Source organism: Aplidium turbinatum, chromosome 12, assembly GCF_918807975.1.
Source record: "Aplidium turbinatum chromosome 12, kaAplTurb1.1, whole genome shotgun sequence".
NCBI lineage: Eukaryota > Metazoa > Chordata > Ascidiacea > Aplousobranchia > Polyclinidae > Aplidium > Aplidium turbinatum.
The window spans coordinates 17213665-17224487 of NC_137483.1; the positions used below are offsets into that span (position 1 = coordinate 17213665).

The window sequence follows — 10823 nt, forward strand, 5'->3', positions numbered from 1 at the left end:
TCACTGGAAATAAGCTTAAATGATAGTTCCAACGATCATGAAATAGAAGTTGCATAACCTACGTGAAGAAAGATTATTGTCTTGATTTTTCATAGTAGGCTATTCTGTGAAAACTTGAAATATATGATACGCCATCAAAAATATTCCAAAGGAGCTCAAAAGCTACCACTCGCCAAGCCCAAACCGTACAATAATAGCCTACCATAGATACGCTAGCCAAGCTGGCAACCTTGATTGTTGATTGTGTCCATAAAGTCAGTCGAGCGTGACGATAATTCCACGATTGCTGAGTTGCATATCTATATTTAAGATATCTATGCTTTAACAAGTCGAAATTCTGCCACTGAAATTGACTAGGATGAAACCGCCAACCAATCATAAGCTACGTTTTCTGTGACGTCAAAAGCGCGAAACCCGAAATTGAAAACGCGCGAAAACCATTAACTGCAACCGAAAATTTCCGAAATTGACTTCATTTTGCACTTGCATTAACTTGAGTCAAGTCAATTTATTTTGTTTCATTTATTTTGTTTCAAGTCAAGTCAATTTATTTTGTTTCATTTGCGTTCTAGAAGTAGCCTAGATTACGTCATGAATGAAACTCAGGTAAGGAGTTTAGTCACTTAGATGTTAACAGGATATATTTTAACAGAAAGTGGTGATGTAGAATTAAATTACATTATGCAGTTTGCTCAACTTAACTGCCATAAATGTTCCTTTGCCAATAGAGTAGTCGAAACTTGGAATAATTTACCATATGCTGTAGTCAATTCTAGACCATAATTTAGCATACTTGTTTTGTCAGCTATATGGCGTGCGGTTGCACTGTGTTTACTTGCTAGCGCGCATACAATTATTATTGTTTTAGTGGTTCACTTCTATGGAAGATGGCATGAAATCCATTGAAGAATATGAAGGCAAAACAGCAACAGAACTTGTTGTTGCACAGAAACATACATATGGTATGAATGCACAGAAACTACTAAGTTCATACTGAATTTTAGGGGTTTATTTTTTTACAAATATTATAGGGTCCACGGTCCATGTACTAACTTGCGACCATCGATGTAATTGTGTCCATTTACAAATCATTTGATATGCATCTTGACTCAACGAGAAGTGCTTTCAGCAGGATTCGAGCGTTGCTGCTGTCACCACATTACGCATAGACAATCAAAACATGAAACAAATGGATTGCGCAGCATCCACTAGGTTCTTCTGAACGCAGAGTTGTCCTTTTGATGCGTTGCTCAAGCGCACATACGCCGAGAGTCCGATAGCAACGCTTGGTCTTGAGTCGGAAACTTAACCACTGAGCTAATGGGATGGACAGAGTTTTGTGGCCATGTCACCTTTTCCTGTTCATTAACATACCGGTACAGGCGGTATGTATTGCAACTAATAGCATCTTTTTCATTCTGGACACATTAATGACAAAAAATAATTTGTTATGACATTTAAAAAATAACTATCGAGTGCATTGATATGCAACATTTTTATAATGGTAATTGTTTAACATGCCAAACACAATGCTAAAATTATTGCAGAAATGTCAAATAGCAAGATTTATTGGCGAGAGGATACACCATACATTAAGTTGGAATATGTCCAGTTCAAATGTCGACCAAAAGAAGCTGAATTACAGCAAAGAACTCAGGTATATACCATACCGTTGCATGTACATAGTGCCTCACGCTTACATTACTTCAAGTATATGAAATCAACTTATCCTATGGTTTTCATAACAGGTCATGGTGACAAATCAGTGCAATGCCAAAGTTAAACTTCTGAAAATTGCTGAATTTCCTGAATATAAGGTAACTTATTAGTATAAGGTAATATTATTATATATTATAATATAACTTATTATAAGGTAACTTCCAATCCGCCTTGAGCCAGCATGGAAGCAGTACGGTAGGGTGGTCCCCAAAATCGAATTTTTGAAATTGCTATGTCTTACCCTTTGAAAAGTCTCCAAATGACTTAAAACTAAACCTATAAAAAATTGAGACCCATTGGACTACGTTTAGGGGTGCCACAATCAACTTGAAAATCGAGCTGGGGGGTCACGGGAAATTTTTGCTCAAATTTACGTAACTCCAGAACCAAATGAGATAGAGAACTGTGCTTGGTGTCAAAAGATGCAAAGCAATCACATTCCTATCTGTACTCAGGAGGAAAGTATGCTCTAACTGCTTTAATTTTTGAGAAAATGCAAAAAAACTGAAAATAGGGTTAAAATCAAACTTTTTCGCCCTATGTTGCTTCAGTGAATTATCTTTGCTTTACTGCAGGCAGCCTGTATCTGTCTGCCGGTGGCTGTAATTGTATTCATTTATTTAATTGCACCAATGCACCTATTAAAGAAGTAGTTTCCTATAAACGAAGTTAATCTTCCCATCACAGTATGACACAACCATGTGGCTTCTACTCCTCAACTTTCCATGACTTTATTTAGTATCAATACAAGGCATAGCAGTGGCACTTGTTCACTATTTGGCTAAGAAAGTTGGTGTTTTTGTTACCAAAGTTCAATGGGCAGTAGAAATTAGAAAGGCTGTTTCAGAAATGGAAATCATTGCAAAAAGATTTCAAAAAAAGATTCAAACCACAAATTGAAAAAGAAAACAAATTTAAACATGAAATTTTAGGACTATTTGACATTGCGCAATGCACATGAAGATGCTCTTTCCATCATGACCAATGAAGAAGATAAACAGTGTTTGGTGATGCAAAGATTGCCAGATCAACAAGGTAAAATGGGTAGTAAAGACTTTGTATTGCGCCACGACAAAAGCATGCAATTAAAGTCTAGAAGGTATAGCTTAAACGTAAAGCTAAATCAGACGTTGAAAAACAGCTATTGTGGAAGAAAGTCAAGACTGCTGAAGCTTTTAGCAGTAGTGCCGAAGACAGTTGTGATTGTGAAAAAATGAACGATGATGTTATTCATACGGAAAAAGCATCAACTCCAAAAAGAGGCCTCAGAAAATCATGAACAAGGCTTTATCATCTGCTTTAAATCAGACTGCCCTAAGTGATCAGTAAGCGACATTTGTTTTAGCTGCAACAGCTAGCAGTTGGGATGTGACCTTGATGAAATAGCATTCAATTGCTCATCAGTATGATACCGTACGTAGGGCAAGAATCGTTCATCGGCAAGGGATCTCCATAAAAATTAGAGATGAATTTGTTGATGACTCTATAGTCTATATTCACAGATCACTGGGATGGAAAACTCCTTCTTGATATAACTAATAACAAAAAAAGTTGAACGGTTACCAGTAATTGTCACTGGAATGACTACTAACAAATTGCTTGGAGTGCCAAAGTTGCAGTCTTCATCAGGAAGTGCACAAGCTAATGGAGTAATGGTATGTGTTAAAGATTGGTGTTAAGTCCGGTGCCTGCATCTCAATTGCAAAAGAATTAAACAAGGACTTGCTCCATTTGGCTTGCTATCACCATATTCTAGAACTTGTGTTGCAAAGAGCGTTCTTAACATGTCTTGGGTCATCATCCTGACAGGATATTCTTGTTTTCAAGGGATTTAAAGCAAAATGAGATAGTTTTGACAAAAATTGTTATATCACCTTAGAAAATGATGAATTCTGCTAATCTAGAAAATGATGACTTCTGATGAAATCATTAGTTTTTGCAAAGACCAGTTGGAAAAAACTCAATCAAGAGATACTATCAAGAGTTCCTTGAATTATCTATCATAATTCCTAATCGAGCACCACCACATGGCATTCGGTTTTGTTATCCCGGCGCCCTTCATCAGGCAAGATGGATGGCCACTGCTATATATGCATTGAAGATTTGGCTGTTCAGAATGCAGTTTGATTTGACCAATAAGGAGCAATGTGGTTTCAAAAAATTTGTCATTTTTGTGTTGAAAGTATCCATTGCAATGTGCATACGCATTGCAATGGATACTTCTAATCTTGGTTTACTGCTTTTCTAACAACGTGCGACCCACGAAATGATCTGCAATTGTTAAAAAGACTAATGGAATATCAACTACATGATTCAGCGATAGCCAAAGAAGCAATGAAAAAATTCTCAATGCACTTATGGTACATAAGTGAAGAACTCATTGGCCTTGTATTTTTTGATGATGGTGTTTCAAGTATTGAAAAAGAAGCTATGGTTTTTGCCTTGACCAATAAAGGAATGAGTAGTCCACCATTGAAGCATATTTCTTCATTGCCAGATAATGTCTTTTCAAAAGATTTATCAGACTTTGTCACATCCAACACCATGCGATTGTGCCAGATTTTGGATTTGCCATACTGACTTTCTAAAGCTGGAAGTTGTAGCATGGGATTTGGATAAAAGTTATAAGAGAGAAAAAAGCATTGTTAGTGGTCTTCTTCATATGATCAACGATTTTGCTGAAAGAGGTGCAAAATTTTAACAATTTGCTGACAAAGGATGAAGATCAAATGCAGTATATTCTGCGTCATCTTCCAAATTCCAATAATAAGAATATTGAGAACCACTTAAAGTCCACAGACTGAATTATATTTTGATATACGAGACCTGTAAATGTGTCCACTCTAGGTGGGTGTGATCTAACTTATAATCATATTCACTCAGCGTATCATTACAGTATATTTTATAGCCCACTACAGACTGGAGTAGTTGCTACTGCCGGATATGGCAAGATTGTTGCCTATTTTTCTTCATTTGTATCTGCAGTGCATTGTATATTGCTGAGGTTTTGTTTTTAAGACATACATTTAGGCGGTTTACCTATTTTGACAAATTTTTCGTATTTTTGTCAATTTTCACTGGTCATGTGGCACCTCTAAACCTTTATCAAAATACTTCAAACTTTTAGTGAACTGTTTTTTAGTAAAAAGGAACCAAATGAGAGGGTAAGAACCAAACTTTTCCAACTTTAAAATTTTACCATACATTTGAGGACCACCCTACAGTACGGCTCATAAAATCACATGGAACCCTGTCAAGTAACCCATGTTGGATGCAACCTAGTTCGTACCCTGAACAGTTCATACCCTAAAAAGATCGAAAAAAAAAGCGGAAGTCGCTGATAGCGGTTTCCGCTAACTCTTACCCTAACACCAACCCTCGCTCATCGCAGTTTCCGCAGACATTTTTCCACAGTTTCCGCTCACTCTAATCATAGACTAATCTATGCTCTACCCTAACCCTCGCTGATCGCAGTTTCCGCAAACATTTTTCCGTAGTTTCTGCTAACCCTTACCCTAACTCTAACCATAGAGTGGGCTAATCTATGCTCTAACCCTCGCTGATCGCAGTTTCCGCAAACATTATTCCGCAGTTTCCGCTTACCCTAACTCTAACCATCGAGTAATCTATGCTCTCTAACCCTAATGCCCTCAACCTTGCTGATCGCAGTTTCCGCTAACCCTAATCCTCGAGTTTGTTTGCGGAAACTCCGATCAACGACTTCGGCTTTGTGCTATTAAACTGCAATCAACGATTTCGGCTTGTTTTATTTTTTCTCCCGATCTTTTCAGGGTACGAACTGAGGGTACGAACTGTTCAGGGTACGAACTAGGTTGCACCCACCCATGTTGATGCGCAATCTGCTGCAAGCGGAGATAGCGAATGATTATTATACTATTGTGTGACTTTACAAGTAGGCTATCTTCACATTCTTTCATTTCTTGTATCATTATACAGCATCTTCAACCTAAACACTAAATGATGTTGGTTGACTTCAATCAAACCGCTACTACAGTATGATATGGTAGCCTACTTTGCCACAGCTTAAATGATGATGTTCTAGCAGCACAAAAGAAAGATTTTTGTTTTTTTAATTTTACCATTCAGTTTTTTTAGTGTGCTCCACCTACTTTGCTTTTTTAAGGTGTCCAAGTCCACACAAACTTCCACAACCAAAAGGGACATAAACAAACAACTCCGAGTGGCTTTAAAAACAAACAAAGCAAGTTCAAGTACAACTGGATGTTGTATCACCTTTCCTAAAGTAGATGTACACAACCATCACTGTCAGGTGAATGTCTACAGTAAGGTTAAAGAGCATATTAAAAACGTTAAAAAGATATTGTGTCATTATAAATGTTCTATGTGATTTTCAGAACTCTACAGAAGTAAAGGAAAGTGATGATACTGAAAGTGAAAGTCATGCACTAGTACAGGTTTGTGATGTTGCAGTTGCAATATACTAGGGTCCAACAAGACCATCAACAGTTCACCAATCAGTATGCGTTGATAATACAATTTGCCTATTCGCCGCTCTTTTACTACAGTAGCGCAAATGGGACCAAGGCATGCTGATTTGAAATTGCATGCAAAACAAAAATCACTATGTGGGGATATTCCCATTACGAAACGTGTAAGTTATTTCTGGCACGAGTAGGCCTAGCGTGTTCGTTCTTAGAGTAATTTTCATGTGGGGGCATGCCCCCAGACACCCCTACACTGGCTATGACCCTCCCTCCATTGCATGACTAGGAAAATCAACCAGGATACTCCACTGGTTGTTCCACTTAGCAGTAAAAGTAATATCAATTGAGTGGAGAGTTCTTCAAATGTCGTATAAAAATTTTCAGGTTCATTGAAGTGTGAACAGTTATGCGATTCATGTTTTCACAGCTATCAGATCACAACATTTCCCGTAGGAACCTGTGCCCGCAAGGCTCAAAGAAGTTCAATTGCTCAGCACGCATTCATGCTAAGGAAGTTACAAAGTTTCCTGAGTTTGCGGTAAGCAGGGTTGATCGGTTTAAACCGCCTGGTTAAAACCGGTTAAAACCTGGTTTAAACCGGGCAGTTTTGACCACCTATTACTGGTCAAAACCCCTTTAGTGTATGACTCAAGTAGCTTTTCAATTGAATTAAAAATATTACCCTCCATGTTTAGTAATGATGTTCAACTATATTTTGTTTTGATCAACAATAACCTAAATGCTGGATTTGGAACAAAAAATATTCAATTTCTCTGTTTATTTTTAATATTTCAATCAGTTGGTTACCGTATTTTGCTGACCATAAAGCGCATCCGATTATAAGGCGCACTGTCAATAAATTGCTTTGATTAGTTGTTTGTTCAGACATACGGGTATTTTAATTATTGAGAAAATTCAAATTCTAAAAATAAGTTTCTGATGAACCAAAAAATGCTTGGTAGAACGATGAACAATTAGCACAGCCAACTGAAGTACAAGAATTTATTCGAAAATTTTTTTTTTATGAAAAACATTTGCCATTAAATTTTGCCTGACAGGTCGGTATTGGCGGCAATTAATGAAAGTTCAGGCGGCCATGGCCGCCAGCTATTTCGAGGCCTGCATATCAAAACGGTCACAACTACTTTTATATTTCCTAAATAGCCCAGGTAGCCGACCATTCACTACATAAAAATATTTTTTTGGGTTTTGACCAGTTTAAACCTAGTTTTGACCGGTTAAAACCAGGTTTAAACCGCTTAGTGGTCAAAACCAGTTTTGACCACTTAGAGATCAACCCTGGCGGTAAGTGACATCAAACAGTAGGCTTATTAATATTGGCGACGCTTGTACTTGACATTTTGCTATATCAATCATTGTTTTACAAAGAAGATTTTATTTTTGCTTCAGATTTCTTCATTTCTTGTCTCTGCATCACGCCGTGACATTTGTGAACGCCTCAAACATGCGTTAGCCGGTGATGCTCAAAATGTCAAAAAAGAGGTTTACTGGAGCATCAAATTTCCTGATCGCCATGACCACAGTGGCCATGTTGTCGGAGAGGTTGGTTTACATAATTGCATGACGTGATCGGCTTTTTGGTTATGATGAAGTAACAGGTACTTTGTGCGTTAACCATCAACTTTGTTGCAGAATGCAGGGCCTCTTCAAAGAATTGATGGAAGGCTAATTGGTAAAATACATGAAATGGTGGCGGACGGAATATGTAGCATTCCAGAACTTCAACGTGGTCTGAAGTCGTACGTTAAACATGTACTGTTTCAAGATGTTGAAATGCCCCTTGAAACTAATCGGCGGTATAATCCCACCAAAAAGGACATCCAGAATCACTTTTTTGGTGCATATACGAAGCAAAAGGTATCCAAAATGGATCAGGAAAATTTGCACGTTTTAGTTGAAGAGTGGAAGAAAACATGCGGGCCTCACGACAATATATTGTTTCGACCCTACGTTGCAGGGGGTTCACAGTCGATTAGCACCAATTCTGATGGACTTCCTGTGATGCAATGCGCCCAGAGTTTGTTATTTGTTCACCAAATGGGTTGGCAAAGACGATTGTTGCATCGTTACGGCCAAGGCACTTGCCTTTTGGATGCAACTTACAAGACGTCCAAGTATTCCCTTCCTCTATTTTTTCTTTGTGTCAAAACGAATGTTGGTTACCAGGTTGTTGCTACATTTATCATTCAAAATGAACAAGCTTCGGATATAGCGGAAGCGCTTTCTGTTCTAAAAGGGTGGTCGGAAGACTGGAATCCTTCGTTTTTTATGACCGACAAATGTGAGGCGGAAATCAAGGCCATCGAAAGCGTTTTTTCAAGTTAGTGAATTGCATTCACATTTTCATTACTTGTGTGTGTGTGCTGTTTCCATTGCTCATGCGTTTGTATCGTCACTGCTAACTTGTTACTGCACTTTACCGCTCAGTGCCAACAACTTCTTGTTTCGCAGATTGCTCCGTTTTACTCTGTGCCTTTCATCGCGAACAAGCCTGGGAAAGGTGGATGAGGAAAAGTGACAATGGCGTTCGTGATGACAAAGCAATTGTACTGACATACTTGCGAGCACTAGCAAGAGCTGAGAGCGAACAGTCTTTCGAAAAAACATTAATGGAGTTGAAGGACAGCAATTGTTGGGTCAGCAATTCGAAACTCCGGAATTATATTGAAAATGTTTGGCTTACAGAAAAGAAGGTTGGTGTGCAATTGAAACCACCCTAAATGCAAATAAATAGTAGGCTAGTTCAATGAAATAATAAACTTGTTTATGGTGGGTTTCAGCGTTGGGTGTGGTTTTACCGTTCTGACAAGGTCAGCATCACGTTTCACACCAACAATGGAGTAGAGCGACAGAACAGGACTCTGAAGGAATACATCAGCACCAGAAGAGATAAGTCGTTATCTGCTCTTGTAACGCTTCTCCACAAGGAATTTCTCCCTGACAACAAACGTCGGTTAGTGACTTTCTAGACTCTAGAGTAACCCTTGAATGTTGTCACTTTCTGCATGTTTGTCTGCTGTTAATAATTCTGTTATCTTTGCAAATGTTTAGCTACGAACTTTGCAATGTTTAGCTACGAACTTTGCAATGTTTAGCTACGAACTTTGCAATGTTTAGGTAATGTTGGTAATGTTTAGGTAATGTTCTTTGCAATGTTTAGGTACGAACAAGAAAACATGTTCTCGTCGGAATTTTATCGGTCTTATAACTCTTCGATTCCCGATTACCTGAAAAATCGGCCCAAACATTTCATTCACGATTGTTTGAATCGTATTATTTCATCACAAGACGTCACCGCCAGCTCCATTGTTCAAGATGGAGATACGTTTGTTGTGAAAAGCACTTCATCAGAAGTATGCTACAGAACAACCTTTGGCAGTTTCAACTGTGCGCCAAACTGCACATGCCAAAATTTTCAACTCAATTTTCTTCCTTGCAAACATATGTTTGCCATTATTCATAATGTGGCAAATGTCCGTTGGGAATCCTTCCCAACGTGGTACACCAAATCTGTGTTTATTGTGCTCGATCCCGACGTGGTTGGTAAGTTAGCGGTGCCTTGCCCATCAGATTCTCCAGAAAGTGTTGTACAACCGTCTTTCGAATTTTCCAGCAATGTTGAATCCATAAACCACGACGCCCCTGGACCCAGCAATGAATCACCTACCACACCCATGATATCTATGCGGGATGTTAATGCATCTGTAGATCGGGTGCGTAATGTTCTGTATCGTGTTCACGATCACAACGACCACGCATTTATAAATGATGCAGTCGCTCGGATAGATGCAGTAACAGCTGATGCTCTATCAATCTGTCAAGACGCTGGATTGACAATCGGAAGGGAGGATAATCGGCCTAAATCTCTGAAGGCAAAACGAAAGCGCGGATCGGATAGAAATGTTGCGTGTGATCCACTGCCACAAAAACGTGCGAAACCAAACCCCTACGCTCACCGTTATGGAGAGCATGCAGATGCAATGAGGGCTGCTTATGGTGCAACATCTCTGGACGCAATGAGGAAAGCAACTACATAGAATTGACTTGTTTGCAATCAAACCAGGCGACAATGAGCGACTGGCACTCGCGACACCCCCCTATTCAGGGATAATATGCGTGTCTGTGACCGCAGGGGACCTGGAGCCGAGTTGTTTTGCACGTTGCAAGCACAGCACTTGTTTGAAAACTGTAATACTGAACTTTCATTTTGAACAGTTCTGTGACCTTCACACCAAGTTGATTTTTTCAGTTGCTAACACGGCCACAAATCTCAGCACGTATGTATGTTTAGTGTTAAATAACAGCCTAATAGAAAGTGTTGTGGATTGAATTTGCTAGTTCAAATATATTGATTCCGGTGCCCAAAGCCTCAAATGAATTCACAAATAGCGCAATTGCTAACGATGACATATTAAATATTGAGGAAGTTAATGCAGACAAATGCCAGGTCTCATCTACTGTAGGCAACGAGAGGAGAGACACATGGATGATGATCTGGCCTAACAATAGTGGAAGTACCACAGTGTATTGAATATTTACACAACGTACAGGTACAAAAAGTTGAGCCAGGATTTAGACCAGGGGTTTCCAACCTTTTTACGATCTCGTATCACTTGG

At 38.9% G+C, this 10823-nt stretch overlaps 2 protein-coding genes across 2 annotated transcripts; both read left to right on the forward strand.

Moving 5' to 3' along the window:
* Nucleotides 1-591: 591 nt before the first annotated feature.
* On the forward strand, nt 592-6578 carry LOC145780633 (uncharacterized). Its single transcript, XM_082592258.1, has 7 exons — nt 592-606; nt 869-962; nt 1548-1657; nt 1749-1817; nt 5864-6010; nt 6096-6155; nt 6570-6578. The coding sequence occupies exons 1-7, from the start codon at nt 592-594 to the stop codon at nt 6576-6578; spliced, it is 504 nt and encodes a 167-aa protein (XP_082448384.1).
* Nucleotides 6399-10243, forward strand: LOC145780634 (uncharacterized). The gene is made up of 6 exons (XM_082592259.1): nt 6399-6723; nt 7596-7748; nt 7839-8526; nt 8658-8899; nt 8987-9159; nt 9367-10243. Exons 1-6 carry the CDS (start codon nt 6592-6594, stop codon nt 10241-10243), a joined length of 2265 nt encoding a protein of 754 aa, XP_082448385.1. The 5' UTR covers nt 6399-6591.
* The last annotated feature ends 580 nt before the right edge of the window (nt 10244-10823 follow it).

Excerpts from the sequence above, each read along its gene's own strand:
- LOC145780633 (XM_082592258.1), top strand. Across the intron at positions 1,658-1,748 it reads AATTACAGCAAAGAACTCAG|GTCATGGTGACAAATCAGTG; the intron begins GTATATACCATA and ends TTTTCATAACAG. Across the intron at positions 1,818-5,863 it reads CTGAATTTCCTGAATATAAG|GTGTCCAAGTCCACACAAAC; the intron begins GTAACTTATTAG and ends TGCTTTTTTAAG.
- LOC145780634 (XM_082592259.1), top strand. The coding sequence starts at position 6,592 with ATGCGATTCATGTTTTCACAGCTATCAGATCACAACATTTCCCGTAGG. Across the intron at positions 7,749-7,838 it reads GTGGCCATGTTGTCGGAGAG|AATGCAGGGCCTCTTCAAAG; the intron begins GTTGGTTTACAT and ends ACTTTGTTGCAG. Across the intron at positions 8,900-8,986 it reads TTTGGCTTACAGAAAAGAAG|CGTTGGGTGTGGTTTTACCG; the intron begins GTTGGTGTGCAA and ends GGTGGGTTTCAG.